This window comes from Lontra canadensis, unplaced genomic scaffold (genome assembly GCF_010015895.1).
Source record: "Lontra canadensis isolate GAN:19392208 unplaced genomic scaffold, GSC_riverotter_1.0 scaffold38, whole genome shotgun sequence".
Taxonomy (NCBI): domain Eukaryota; kingdom Metazoa; phylum Chordata; class Mammalia; order Carnivora; family Mustelidae; genus Lontra; species Lontra canadensis.
In genome coordinates, this window is record NW_022631032.1 from 6,861,870 (window position 1) to 6,877,123 (window position 15,254).

Below are 15,254 nucleotides of genomic sequence, written 5' to 3' on the forward strand. Positions count from 1 at the left end.
ATAAGGTACTCATCTGTTTCTGTCCCTGATGCTTTCTGATTTCTGTTCTTACCAGGGGAGGCCTTGAATCTTGCTTTCGGAGATTATCATCACTATGTACTTCTTAGTAATAAACATGACTCTGGTACATTCTTCTTTTGCTGAGATAGCCTAATTTCCCTTTTTCTTCCATCCCTGTTCACTTATTCTCTGTTTTCTTACTCATTTTCACTCTGTTTTGCTTTTCCATTTCATTCTCTTAAGTAACATCTGGAATTCCCTCTCACTTCCTGTGAGACTCCTGGTACTAAATCTCATAAGACAGAGAGCAGCTTCAACTCTGGCAGCAATGACTAGTCTAATTTTATCTCATTGGTAATTCTTCAATAAGCCTTTATCCATGCAGGTTATTGTTGTCATTTCATTTACATCAGAATCTCATCGCAGTCTGTTTTCTCTTTGACAGAGACTGGTATGTATGCCCATCTCTCATACACAGCGTTTCCTCACAGTTGTCATTTCTTTGACTTGGTCTCTGCAGTATCTCTTGACTCTTTGTTCAACTTGGAGCCTGCCGTCTGGTAGGAAGGTTTGCTTTTGTATTCACATCATCTGTCTCCAAGTTTTAACTCTGCTAGTTAGTTTTCCTAGAAAGCAAAAGAAACTGCATTTTAGGTAAACTGTTTTCTTTTTAGCATCCCCTAAATAATCCGCATATCATTATTTGAAATTTCTTGCATAGATAGCAAAACTCAAGGAATTGAAAGATTCTTGTCAATGTTACAGGTGTGTGTCTGAGACGAGACTGTGGCTGGGCTTCATAAGCATACTCGATTGGGAGGCTGTAATCTAGTTCTCTCTGAATGGCTGCATAACATAAATAGATTATTGGCCCTTTTTCTGATAGTTTCCTCATTCATAAACTACCAAAGCCAGACTTCTCTGGGATATTGTGAGAAACATATGGGAGTAATGCTTTGAGGAAAATACAAAGTACTGAACAAATGTAAGGTTTCGATTCAGATCGATTGAAAAGGCTTTGAGCATGGGTTTCAGGAGTGATTCAGTTATGAACATGGTATGTAATAGAATTTTTATTTTATGATATTCAGTGTTTAGAAGTCTCTTGAACTTCTCTTTTAACAAACTTATCAAGAAGAAAATATTTTCCCTTTAACTGTGGTGCTCCTGGTCTGGACCTCCTTGCTATTGTAATATCATTGTCCAGTTAGGCTGCCTAACCTCTATACTCATTTGTGTTCATCACTTTCATAGGTTTCTTGGAACATCCCCTTCTTTAGGCATCTACTGTTGTGAATTTGCTGTCATTCACATGCTTTGGATTATGATAATCAGATGGTCTTCCCATGTCTTCTGCTTTCCTTCCCCCAAATCCAATGATTGATGATTTAGTTTTCTATATGACAGCTGCCTTTCAGTTGACACAAAAGTTCTTTTAGTCACAGCTCTGTCTTTCAGTGACTTTTTACTGATCTCTCATTCAAGGGACATGCCACTGAATGTTTTTCTGTGTATGTGCTTTATTAAAGGCTAAATAGACAGAACAGAAGAAGGAAACAAAACTAAAGTTTAGTAAGAATAAGAACTCTTTTAAGTAAATAGAATTTATGAGTTCATTCTTGGATTTCTCCATTTTAGGGTAGAGTCAAATTACTGCACAGATGGACAGATTAGTAAAATGCTATACTTTTTGGCCATGATTTCTTTCATACTTTCTGTTTACCAGTTTATCAGCCTTGAAGAATGCTCTTTTTAAAAAATCTTATCTCCAGTATGGAGAGGGTGGTTGGGTGGTGGACACTGGGGAGGCTATGTGCTATGGTGAGTGCTGTGAAGTGTGTAAGCCTGACAATTCCCAGACCTGTACCCCTGGGGCAAATAATACATTATATGTTAATAAAAATAATTAAAAAAAAAATCTTATCTCTGTACTTTAGTTTGGAGCCCTCTCATTTGTCAGAAGCTCTTATGCTCTAATGTTGCCATTTCTATTAATTGAATGCCAGTTAGCTCCTTTTGGCTCACTTATCATTTAAAATATTTTTGGCCTTTTTCACTGTCCTTGTGTCTTACACATTTTCTTTTCCATTAAGATCCTCTCCACTTTTCTGTGTGTCCATCTTATAGAAATTATTTACTTTTTTTTAATTAGATAATATACATGGTTTAAGGCCAAAATGATACATAAGATTTTCTTTCCCATTCACCCTTACCTTTCCATGTAGTTAACAAGTATTTACAGTTTCTTATGGCTTGTGCCAGAGATATTCTGTACCATAAGTAAATTAATGCATATATTCCTTCTTAACCCTTTTAGAAAATACAGTATGATCCTATTTTAATGTACACTATTAGGCTTTTTTTTTTTCCCCCTTTTTTTCATTTGTTTCTTGGGAGATCATTTATGGCAGCATATGAAGCAGTCCCTCATTCTTTTTTTATGGTATTATGTCAGCTCTACTTTGGTCTGAAATTTTAGACCAAATTTTAGACTGAATATTCTAGGGCAAGGTTTTTGTACTGGGAATTCTCCATTTAAAATTGATACAGAATCCATCTGATAGATTGTGTGTAAATAATGATTTCAGATTCTTTTCTTCACATACAGAAAACCTTATTGTTATAGCTAAAAACAAGCTATTAAATGCTCATAATATAATAAAATTATTTTTATCTTTATAGTTTGAATCAGCTTGGGTATTGACAAATATTGCTTCAGGAAATTCTCTTCAGACGCGGATTGTGATTCAGGCAGGAGCTGTGCCTATCTTCATAGAGTTGCTCAGCTCAGAGTTTGAAGATGTCCAGGAGCAGGTAAAAAAATGAAGCAGAGAAGCAGATGAAAGAATACCATTTTTTCCTTTGGTCTTACATTCAGGGGCTCTTTCACCACCTGGCCTTGATAATCCATGATTCATTACAGGGAGTGTTCTAGAAATCTAAACCAAAATGGAAAATTTCATAGTGAATGTAGGCAGAATCTCTTCTGGAAACATAAAACCGTTTTCCCCTTCCAACCCTGAATTTTAAAAAAATTCCTATATACTTTTAATTTTTATTTTATTATTATTATTATTTTTAAAGATTTTATTTTTTAAGTACTTTATATACCCAGTGTGGGGCTTGAACTCATGAGATCAGCACTTGCATGCTCCACTCACTGAGCCAGCCAGCCACCCGGAGCCCTATATACTTTTAATTTTTTTAAAGATTTATTTATTTTAGAGTGAGAGAGCACATGAGCAAGGGCAGGGGTAGGAGGAAAGGTGGGGGTGGTGGGGGGAGAGAGAGAGAGAATCCCAGGCAGAGACTCCCTGCTGAATGTGGAGCCTGGTGAAAGGCTGGATCCCAAGACCCTGAGATCAGGACCTGAGCTGAAATCAAGAGTCAGATGCTTAACTGACTGAGTCACCCAGGCACCCCAGCCCTATATACTTTTTAGATCATATAAGCAGTTACTGAGCATTTACTTGTAGGGATCTCTAGTGTTGATGGAAGGAGCAGGTCTTTGCCCCATTTGAGTAGAAAAGGACCTGGAAAACATGAATTTTTTATTATTGCAAACTTTGTCAAATTCATAAATATAAATCATTGCTAAATGAGTATGATTTTCTTCTGAAGCTTGAGGTATAATTTACAGAAAACTGCATTTATTTAAAAAGTACAATTTGATAAGTTTTGACATATGTATATACCTGTAAAACCATCATCACATTCAAGATATATATCCATTACCCCCAGAAGTTTGACAGCTTTCCGCATTTTGATTGCTTTTAAAATCTCTGTTCACTGTTTTCTTTTGTAAGCAAGCTTAAAATACATTTTTAATCAGCTGAGTATATAAGAACTGGTTCCTCCCTTTAATAAGTTTATACCATGGCTGTTCAAATATACACTTTATAATATGCTTGCTATTCTTCCCTCAGTCCCACAACTATTTCATTTGATTCCCTGATAATGAACTTCTATTAGAAGTATTAATAGTGCTTATGTGTATGTTGATTAATTACTATATAATTTTGTAAAGAGTTATTGTGGTGGTTTTTGACATCTTTTCTGAGAGAATTATACTACACAACCTATCATTAATGAACAATTCTTTCGCAGGCAGTCTGGGCTCTTGGCAACATTGCTGGAGATAGTACCATGTGCAGGGACTATGTCTTAGACTGCAATATTCTTCCCCCTCTTCTGCAGTAAGTTTATTTCTATTATTATTACTATTTTTTGAGTAGTAAAAATATGGAAGTTTCTCAGAAAGTAGTGCATCTTTAGAAATAATTTTGGATTTTCTGTTGTTATTTTTTATTACAGATACTTTCTTACTAACTTGTTCAGATAATTTCTTCAGGCATTCTGTCTTACTCCAGTGCCAAAATTCTGGATTAGTGCTGTTAGAATTAATTCAGCTTTATTGTTCTGGAGAAAAGCTATTTAAAGACGTGTTGATCAGTAGCTCTAATATTTATCTTATGCTAGGAGAAAATTAATGTCCATTTTATAGTTTACCATTGTATCATACTTATAGGTTATTTTCAAAGCAAAACCGCCTGACCATGACGCGGAATGCAGTATGGGCTTTGTCTAATCTCTGTAGAGGGAAAAGTCCACCTCCAGAATTTGCAAAGGTAAGGATTATGCTTGTGGGAAATGAGCAGAAAAAGTACAATTAAAAGAATGTAGCAGCAAATATTAATGTGAACAGAGAGATGATAATTTTTCATATAAAATCTAAAATGTTAGAATTTTATCTGTTTCTGGAGAAATAGGGCTTTTTGTTGTTGTTTTGTGGTTTTTTTTGGTGTTAATTTGGGATAAATTTTCACTGACCATAAAAAGCTCTAAATTAATCTTAAAACCTAGCATTTTTTATTTATAGCAAAGTATCTAAAAAATTTTTTTAGCTCTACCACTTGTGGAAGTTTCTTTACCTCTTTGATCCAGAAAGAATGTATTTCAACAAGGAACTTCACTCTGAAAATTGGTATATACTTCAGTCTTTGAGATTATTTTCCTTAGTCTCTGACTACCTCATCAAAGTAAATTGCAAGGCACTGATAGCATTCCCAAAGATGGAAATGCCACTTGGCCATTTGCTACTCCATTTCTAGAAGTATTAATCACCCCAGAAGTTACCATCTGTGTGCCTGATTGCCTTTTGGAGTTTCTCTCCTCACTTCTAGCTTTTATTCTGCTAAATTTCATTATCATATCATCTTCCCTTACAGGTTTCCCCCTGTCTGAATGTGCTTTCCTGGCTGTTATTTGTCAGTGACACTGATGTACTGGCTGATGCCTGCTGGGCCCTCTCATATCTATCGGATGGACCTAATGATAAAATCCAAGCCGTCATTGATGCTGGAGTATGTAGGAGACTTGTGGAGCTGTTGATGTAAGATATCTTAAAGTGTGTCTCTTCTTTTGTCCTTGTATTAGTTTATTAGTTTTCTAGATACTGGTAAATATTAATACATTATACTGATTTACTGTGCTTTGGGCTGCTCTCTTTTGTTACTTATATTGATATCTAGTCTGTTTGTTTTGAGGCTTATATAAAGAACAGCTCTTTCTTTTGCTGTGAACAGTCTTTCAGCAGGAACATTTGGAAAACTCTCATCTGTGTAATTAATGTTTAATGACCTGAGCCCAGCCTCAGGATAGAAGATAGCAAAAGGCATATTGCCACTTAAAAGAGTAGATCCTGAGGCACCTGGGTGGCTCAGTCAGTTAAATGTCCGACTCTTGATTTGGGCATAGGTCACGATCTCAGGGTGGTTAGATGAGCCCTGCGTCGAGCTGTGCACTGGGCACGGAGGCTGCTGAAGTTTTCTCTCCCTCACCCTCTGCTGCCCTTCCCCGTTTAAATAAGTAAAGAGGAAGTGAAAACTATATTAATGAGAGGGAAATCTTATAATCCAGGTGATAGAATACCTGGGAAAGATTATTAAGATTTGTAGTTTTTATCCAAAAATAATAAAGGCAGAGAGAGCTCTCCCAGGGAATACCAAACCCATCCTCGCAGGGTTCCCTTGAGAACCACCACAGACAGGTAACTTTGTGCTTTAAAGTTACGTCGCATTATTTGGTTTGGATTTCAGCCCTAAAGAAAAGAGACTAAGGTTAGAACTGTTGGATTAATATTTCTTTTTATGGTTGCAGGCATAATGATTATAAGGTGGTTTCTCCTGCTTTGCGGGCTGTGGGAAACATTGTCACAGGCGATGATATTCAGACGCAGGTATGAATAAGTGGTAACTTTTTTTTTCTTTCAGAAACGGTACATTGAACCCCATGGTTAGGTTACTGTTAAGAGTATTTAACTCCATGTTATTAGGGAGAATTGACACTGTTTCATTAATATTTGTTAAAAATGTTGCCTTGGCTACTTTCAGTACCCTCACTGGCTCTATTTTGACCTATTGCTATTACAGCAGTTTTGGGTTCCCCTTTGGTTATTCAGTTTATTTCCCACTACTGCTTCTACTTGAAGTGGTTCTTGTCAGAGCCTCGAGTAACATCTTTTCTCTGTCATCTTCATTTCGTCTTTAATATCTTCCTTTTCTTTGCACATGGTAAATCTCCAATGTGATGAGGAGTCTTCCTTGTTCTTAATGTCACCCCTCCCCACTCCATTCAGCTTTTGTATCAAGATATATTCACAGTGGATTTTTCTAGGTATTTTTCTTTATCCCTCATATGCTTTGGCCTTGTCTTTAACATTCTTTTCCTAGGCTTCCATGGTGTTTAAGTGTTTTGGGTCTCCTGCTTCACTGACCATTTCTCCTTTGCAAGCTCCTTTTCCTGTCCTTTTTTGTTTGTGGGATTATCCCCTGAGGGGTATATTCATTGATCTTATTTATAACTTCAGCCATCACCCTGGTGCAGCTTGATTGAGAACTCAGACTCAGGTTTTCGCCTTAGCGCTTAGCCAGTCCTGACTCGCAGGAAGGCAAATTTAATGCCTGCTCTTTTCTAATCCCTAAAATTTTGATTTGTACTTGAAGGTGTCTTCCAGTTCTAATACTTACTTTAAATTTATGCTGTCCAGAAGGGAACTCATTATTTTCCCTAGTATATCTGGACCTCTGCTTATTTATGTTACCTCCCTTAGTGAATGAGGACACCAGCAGTTGACCATGTCCAAAACCTGTACATTAGCTCTCTCATTAGTCATTAAGTGCCATCCCTCCTCATCCTTTGCAATGCTTAGTTCAGACATATTTTGTTCCATTCTTGTATCATCAGAAGGATGCTTGCAAAATGCAAACTTCATCAGGTCATTCTCTTACCTAAAATCTTTTTTTTTTTTTTAAAGATTTTATTTATTTATTTGACAGACAGAGATCACAAGTAGGCAGAGAGGCAGGCAGAGAGAGAGGAGGAAGCAGGCTCCACGCGGAGCAGAGAGCCCAATGCGGGGCTCGATCCCAGGACCCTAGGATCATGACCTGAGCCGAAGGCAGCAGCTTAACCCACTGAGCCACCCAGGCGCCCCACCTAAAATCTTTTTATGGTCCCCTATTGTCCTTTGAGGGTGTTTGAGATCCCTTAAAATGTGGCACACCTGTTTAATGGAATGCTGTACAACAGAATGAGGAAGCTCTTAAGCACTGATACAGAGATATCTCCAGGTTACATCATTTAAAAAGAAAAATAGGAAGTGTATAGAATCTGTTACTATTTATATAAAAGGAGGCAGGGAGGAGAGGAGAAAAAACCCAACATATATGCTTGATTATATTTGCATAAAATTTCTCTGGCAGGAAACTGATAACATTGGTTGTCTCTGTGGAGACCTGGGTTGCTGGGGTACAGGAATGGAAAGGAAGTTTTTGCCTCTGTAGTCCTTTATTTGCTACTCATAAAAAGTTTGTCTTTCCCTCCCCATACCATGCTCTGTGCTTTTGCCATGTTTACTCCTTGAATTCACTAGGACTATACTCAGCCCTAAGTTTTAACACACACTTGCTTCCCTCTGTACCAGACATAGGCTTGCATCCCCATCCCTGCTCTTAACCACTCCCACACATGAATCCACACTCTGCCACTAATGTCCTCTCATTCTTCAGGTCTTCCCATTAATATTATTTTCTCTGAGAGGCCTTGTTTGCTACCAGACTCTTAAGTTAGGTGTGCCTTCTTTTGTTTCATCCGTCATAGCACATGCCACACTGTATCCTAACTGCCTAATTATTAGATTGTGAGCTTCTAGAGGGGGAGTGGTGTCAGTCTTGTTCATTTTTGTCCTTCTGTAGTCTTAATAGTTCCTGGCACAATACAGAAGGACTGAAAAATTACTGAATGAAGGAAGTTCTGTATCTATACATCCAGTTCTGATGTCCCTCAAGTACTGCTTCTGGGTCTCCAATAGCCTATTAGATATTTCTGCTTGTGTGTCTCACATTTGTATCTCTCACAGTTTATTTTCTTCCCCCCAGATGTCTGGTTCCAAGTCTTTTTTTTTTTTTTTTCCCATTTCAGTTAATGAGGTAACTATTCAACTGCCCCCGCCCTTGAAACTTTGCAGTCATATCTGGTGTCTCCATCTCTTGTTGATTCTTAGTGTCTCAGTATCTTCATCTACTTACCTTAGTTTGGTCTATGTTTTCTCACACACAAGGGTCATGGCTGTACCTACCTGATTTATCTTCCTAGTCTCCCCAGCATTTACCCCTCTCATTTGACTCTTCCTAGTAATAGTTTAATCTTTCCTACAACAACCTTGTTCACATTACCTTCTGAAAACAGTGAACTTCTTTAATGATTATGGGATAAAGAATCTTGAAAGACTAAAGAATTTGTACTTCAGGATATTAATCTCTTTCTGGTAGCCTACTGTTAATTTTGGGGTTAATGAACTCTTCCTTAATCAAGTCTTACTGCTCTATTCTTTCCTTATTTTGGTACTTTGTGGTAGCTTGTCTCAGCACTTTTTCATTGCCAGCCTTTCTTATCTGCTGTGTTCTCCCTCTTCTTTGCTTATGAAATTCTATCTGTGTTTCAAGGCACTTCCCCCAACCCCACAAAGTCTTTTTTCCTGACCACTCCGAGGGTATTGTCTTTAACTGGTGACAGGTTTATTATTATTTTTTTGGCATGTGTATTTTCTAAATCACATCTTTGGCATTTAAAAAATTGCTTTGTAGTATCTTTTATACTGTTAAAATTGTGTTTCTTTAACCACATGTTTTATTATTTTTTGAGCTGTATTAGGCAGAAATGGCTTCATTTAATTTGCATTTCTTTCATTACTTGTGAGGGAGGTAATCTATTAAAATTGTTTCTTCTAACAGTTTACATATTAAAGACAGCAATCCTTTTATCTGTTGAAATTTCTTTTTACATTATGTAGTGTGCGTTTTAATTTTTTTTTGACATGCAAATATTTGATCAAGTTTTATTTTCCCCTGTAATTTCATCCATTGTTTTTATGCTTGTAAAGTCCTTCACTATCCCCAAACCAGTTATTTACTGATATTTCTTGTTTTTTGGTGTGTTTGTATGTGTACTCTTTAAATTAGTTGTGGGTTTATTTTGGTAATGGGTTAAGAATTGGACTTTCTAAAAAGTACTTTTTAAAAATAAAAAAATGTCTTTCAACTAGTTAACCTCTGGAGGAACTTTATTATATATTTAATTCCTTATAAAGACCTGCATTAGTTTCTGGACTAGATGCCTGTTCTTTTACTGTTACTCAGTGATTGATTCTTGAGCCTACCATGTACTCCTTCAGTCATTGTAACTTAACGAGTTTAGTTTTGGTAGACTAGATCTCCTTCATGTGTCTTTGTCTTACTCTCCCTCCCCTTTGTAAGCTGTTTGAAAGCTGGAGACATATCTGCCTTTCTGTCCTCTGAAGCACTTGGTGTACTTCAGTAAGTGGGTATTTGTTGATTGACGACCAGGTAGAGTGTTACCAGAAGACTTAAAAATCTGAGACCACTTCTGAATTTCTGGCCACTTGATCTATTTACCCACCCAAAAGACTTTTTCATTCCTCTGAGGATAGGAAGGTGAAGGACTAATACATTATTATGCCTTATGAGGTAGCAGTTATACGATTGTAATGTGTATAACAAAACTGCTTTGATAATCTTAGAAACTAATACTTACTGGCACTGAATACTTTTTTACATGTATAAAGTTATTTCTTACTAAAATTTCAAGGGGAGACATTATTTCTTTGCTTATATTGTTCCTAAAATAAATGAGTTAAAGATTTACCTCTGTTTGGTCAGTAGAGAGTAAGTTTCAAACTTTTCTGTTTAGGTAATTTTGAATTGCTCAGCTCTGCAGAGTTTATTGCATTTGCTGAGTAGCCCAAAGGAATCTATCAAAAAGGAAGCATGTTGGACAATATCTAATATCACAGCTGGAAATAGAGCACAGATTCAGGTAATCCCATAGCATCTGTCTTTTTTCTTCTATTTTTATTTTTAGGTTTTGGGTTTTTTTCAGTTAGCCTTAAATTTTTTTTTCGTTACTACCTTGGAGACCATGAACTTCCAACACTGTTGTCTTGTTTAGTTTACTTTTTTTTTAAATTTTAACCTACCTTACAAAAGTTCAGACTTTTGAAACTTTGGTTTTTTCCCTTTGCCTTCAATATTTGATGATTTGCCGAGACCCAACAGATAGTGTCTTACATTTTCGAAAGGTTTTGATGATGTTTATGCTAAACAGCTTGGCTTTACTCTTGCCAAATAAGATTTTTTTTCTAGTAGACCCATGTATTGGGTAATTTCAGTTTTTTATAAAACCTTTGGGGACCCATTTTTCTCTAAATGGTTATCTGCCTTTTCATTTTATTCTTCTTTTAGGTGGGAAAGTAACCCCAGTGGAAGATAAAGCAAGCAGTGGGCTGAAGGTCACCATAGGTCCTAAGAAAGGCTAAACAATTGGTTATGAAAGATAAAACACAGACCTATGGGACTTTGAGCTGAGTGGAATCAGAGAGGTTATCTCTTCCAGTATTCTCTTTTAAGGATGAAACTGAGGATCAGAGAAAGTGATTTGCTCAAGGACACCCCTAGTAAATGACAGGATCGAGATGAAGTGTCTTTCCACTAACTTTGCTGACTTTCTTTACCAGTATAACAGAGTTCTTGATCAGGAAACCGTGGTTGATGAATCATTAAATTCTACTCCTGAAACCAATATTACCCTATATGTTAACTAACTAGAATTTAAATAAAAACTGGAAACAAACAAAACAAAAAAAGCATAGTTAGTCATCCCCAGAATGCTGCCAGGGACTGAGATTGGTAGCTATTAACAGTACATACGAGGTGGTTTAAGCTATAGTTGATTGCCTGCTACTATCAGGCTCTCATGTAGAATTTCTCAGTTTCTTGGTAGAGGAAATGATACAAAACCCATTTTAGGTTTTTGAACTTAGGAGAAAAATGAGGCAGATTGGTTTAGTATTCATATATGAGGGGGAAGTGAGTGAAAGTACTCTGTCCAACTACAGGGTATGCTGGTAATCTGGGTGGGAGGTTGGAATAGGATCCGGATGTTTTAAATATAGAATGTAAAGGAGACTTAGTGACCGATAATATTTAGAATAAGTAAATACAAAAAGAGGTTTGAGAGGAGACCTTCTGTAGAGGGTGGATGAGGTTTAAAGTGGTTAGCAGATCTAAAGCAAGCTGTTGGCCACCATGGGCTTGGGGCACCCAAAAGTGAGGACTGGAGGGTTACAGTACACGTGTCAGAGTTGGATGCTGTGAAAGAAATGAGACTAGCAGAGGAACAGAAAATTGAACTTTTGTAATTTATTACTGTGGGTGGAACAAGAGAGGACAATCAAAGAGAAAAGAACTCAAGGAAAAACTAAGAGATTATAAGATCCCAGACTCCAGGGAGTGTTACCAGTGATACCAAGTATGGTTGAAAGGTGATGGGTAAGAGAATTTAACTCCTTCCAGTTAATTTTTAACAGGGGGAGGGGTGTCATTAGGGAAGCCAGCTATAAAGTTATAATTAGCATCATGAACATTTTTGAAATTTGTAATTTCCCTTTTCATTTAATTTCAGACTGTGATAGATGCCAACATTTTTCCAGCCCTCATTAGTATATTACAGACTGCTGAGTTTCGGACAAGGAAAGAAGCAGCTTGGGCCATCACAAATGCAACTTCTGGAGGATCAGCTGAACAGATCAAGTAAGTACTAGTTAGGTAGCATCTTGTAAATTAAAGGAAAAATCAGGTCTGCTAATTAACGAATGCTCAGTTCTAACCTTTTAGAAGATTGTTCGGAGTTTCATAACTAGACTCAAATGTGTATTTAATTTTTCTCCCATTCCTTCCTGCTGAAATAATTCCTACTATAAATTCCAGGATAATAGAAGTAAGGCAACGTTGAGGTTTGAGAGAAAAGAAGTATTTATGGGGTGGCTTTAGCCTAATCTGGAGCTTTTTGATCAGAAAAATCTTAGGTAGTCTAGAAGGTTAGTAGAGTCCTTAGAGTCCAACTTTGGTATTTAACTTTTGCTATTTTAGTTTAGATGTCTCAATAGATTTCGATCAGACTTTGAAAGAGAGGTATATCTGAGAATAAAATGCCAAATTCACTAGAGTCACTGGATCCTAAATTCCTGTAATGTACAGTAAAGGGAGAGAGCTGTAGTACCTTGAGACTTAAATGGCCCCTTGGGTGGTTTATAATCTTAATGGCTAGAGAAGGCATAAATATGGACAGGAATCCGTTCCTCAAAGAAAACATCATATACTTAAATGTTAAATTACGGACATTCAGTTTTTCAATTAAAAGATTAATGATAAAGACAAAAATGGAACTTAGACTCTTCTTAGCCTGCCTTAACTTTCTTTATGGGGAATTCAGATGAGGGGAGGGTGATTTTAAATGAACATTGAAGTTATAACCCCTTCTTTATATATACTATCAGAATGATACAGCTGCTTCTTGTATTGTTGCTTTGTGGGTTAAGTGTTGGTACTAATTAACCAATACTAATTTTTAGGTCTCTGTAGGAATGTAAAAGGTAGTCCTAACATTTCAGAAGTTGATTAGGTAGAGAAGGTAACTGTATACCTAAAATAATAAATTAACACTGCAGATAGCTGTTTTGGTAAAGTTCATCATGGACAGGTTTTCAAGGAAGACTAAGTGGTCTTCAGAGGCATTTTGTATGAGATTAAGGTTTTTTTTTAACCTCCTAAGATTCTGGTTCTGGGGTACTATGATTATGCCACCACTGGTAATGACATTTATCCCAGTGATGGTAGTAGAAATACTGTAGAAGTTATAATATGGTTTCTTAACTGAAGTGGTTAAACTATACACATACTTTTAAAACATTTTTAAAATACTGTGGTAGATTTCATCAGAAAGTGTTCGGGGGTATTTTGCTTTGTTAGAGAAGAACAGAAAGGCTCCTTCACTATTCCTTTTTAAAATTCAGCATAGCTGTTTATATTAATGAAGTTCATTATCAATCTCCTAGCAGTTTCTTCTTAACCCGATGAAGCGTTATCTTGAAAAATACTACAAAAAATTACAGTCCAAATTATAGAAAATAAAATGACTTTATCAGTGTTAAAAGACATCTGTGTGGATTTGCTTATTCTTATTGAGTAGACAAGACTTAGATGCAAGAACCAACTAGAGTAACTTAGGAAATATTCCCAATTTTAGGTTAAATATAAAGAATAAATGTCATTCTTAAGAACCTGTAGATTAGCATTTGATTATATTTAGCCTAAAGATTTAAAGCTTTTTAAAAAAAAATTTTTTTTAAAAAGATTTTATTCGAGAGAGAGAGCTATCACAGAGGGAGAGGGACAGGGAAAAGCGGATGCCCTGCTGAGTGGAGAGCGCATCGTGGGTCTTTTTCCCAGGGCCCTGAGATCATGACCAGAAATGAAGGCAGATGCTCAACCAACTGGGTCACCCAGGCACCCTACTATAAATTGTTCTTTTGCAAGATGAGGAATTAAGTAATTGATGGGCTTTGGAAACTGGGATGAAGGCCTTAGTTTTTTGTTTTTTTTTTTTCTTTTTAAGATTTTTATTTATTTATTTGACAGAGAGAGAGAGAGAGAGAGAGACCGAGAGCAGGAACACAAGTAGGGGGAGTAGTAGAGGGAAAGCAGGCCTCCTGCTGAGCGCTGAGCCTGATGTGGGGCTCAGTCCCAGAATCCTGGGATCATGACCTGAGCCAAAGGCAGAAGCTTAACCTCTGAGCCAGCCAGGCGCCCCAGAAGGCCTTCGACTTGAGTATTGGGAAGACTCAGTGTCTTTAGCCTTGAGAGTAATATGAAGAACATAATATTTTGAGGAGGAAAGAGCAATTAAGATGCCATTACAGTAGTTAGTGTATGGCCAGGATTAACGTAATAGTTGTAGCATGAGATAATGAGTCTCAGTACAGGAAAGAAGGATCTGTAGGACTTGCTGGCAGGCTTTAAGTAGCAAGGAAAAGGAAGAGTCCAAGGTAACTAGGGAAAATGGTAGGTGTATTTAATTAGGACACAGAGGAAGCAATAGTAGGATATAATAGTGGTGGTTAATCTCTGTGTACTTTTTCTTTATGCTTTTCTGTTTTTCAAATCTGTAACATTTATAATCGTAAAATAGGCTTGGTTTTTGTTTTTGTTTTTTTTAAGATTTATTTATGTGAGAGAGAGAGAGTGAGTGCGAGTAAGGGGAGGGGCAGAGAAGCAGACGCCCCACTGAGTGCATAGCTTGATGCAGGGCTTGATCCCAGGATCCTGAGATCATGATGAGAGCTGAAAACTTTTTGTGTTGTATACAATTTTTGTGTTGTGTAATTCTATAGGTATTGGAATGGTAGAAATAGGACCGTTGTAGCGTTCTACAGAATAGTTCTACTATACTTTTTTTTTAAAACAGATTTTTTTTTTTTTTTAAGATTTATTTATTTATTTATTTATTTATTTGACAGACCGAGATCACAAGTAGGCAGACAGGCCGGCAGAGAGAGAGGAGGAAGCAAGCTCCCTGCTGAGCAGAGAGCCCGACTCGGGGCTCGATCCCAGGACTCTGGGATCATGACCTGAGCAGAAGTCAGAGGCTTAACCCACTGAACCACCCAGGCGCCCCAGAATAGTTCTACTTTAAAAAAAAAAAAAAAAAAAAAAGAATAGTTCTACAGTATGATTCCATCAGCTTCACCTATTCCTCACTAGTCCTCTACCCCCACAGCTCATACCTCTGGCAACCACTATACTTTTTTTTTTTTTTTTTTTTTTTTTTTTTTTTTTTAA

The 15,254-nt window shown here is 36.8% G+C and overlaps 1 protein-coding gene and 1 long non-coding RNA gene across 2 annotated transcripts in view; one reads left to right on the forward strand and one right to left on the reverse strand.

The window, feature by feature from the left end:
* KPNA1 (karyopherin subunit alpha 1) overlaps positions 1–15,254 on the forward strand; it is a 67,086-nt gene that overhangs the window by 46,634 nt on the left and 5,198 nt on the right. Inside the window, exons 6-12 of the mRNA XM_032869527.1 lie at positions 2,683–2,814; positions 4,108–4,196; positions 4,529–4,628; positions 5,229–5,392; positions 6,160–6,238; positions 10,270–10,395; positions 12,040–12,167. Coding sequence (XP_032725418.1) covers positions 2,683–2,814; positions 4,108–4,196; positions 4,529–4,628; positions 5,229–5,392; positions 6,160–6,238; positions 10,270–10,395; positions 12,040–12,167 — 818 coding nt within the window. The remainder of the gene's footprint in view (positions 1–2,682; positions 2,815–4,107; positions 4,197–4,528; positions 4,629–5,228; positions 5,393–6,159; positions 6,239–10,269; positions 10,396–12,039; positions 12,168–15,254) is intronic.
* On the reverse strand, positions 2,372–7,646 carry LOC116874677. The gene is made up of 2 exons (XR_004384049.1): positions 7,498–7,646; positions 2,372–2,939 (listed from the first exon to the last, which is right to left on the reverse strand). It is a non-coding gene; the product is annotated as an uncharacterized LOC116874677 (long non-coding RNA).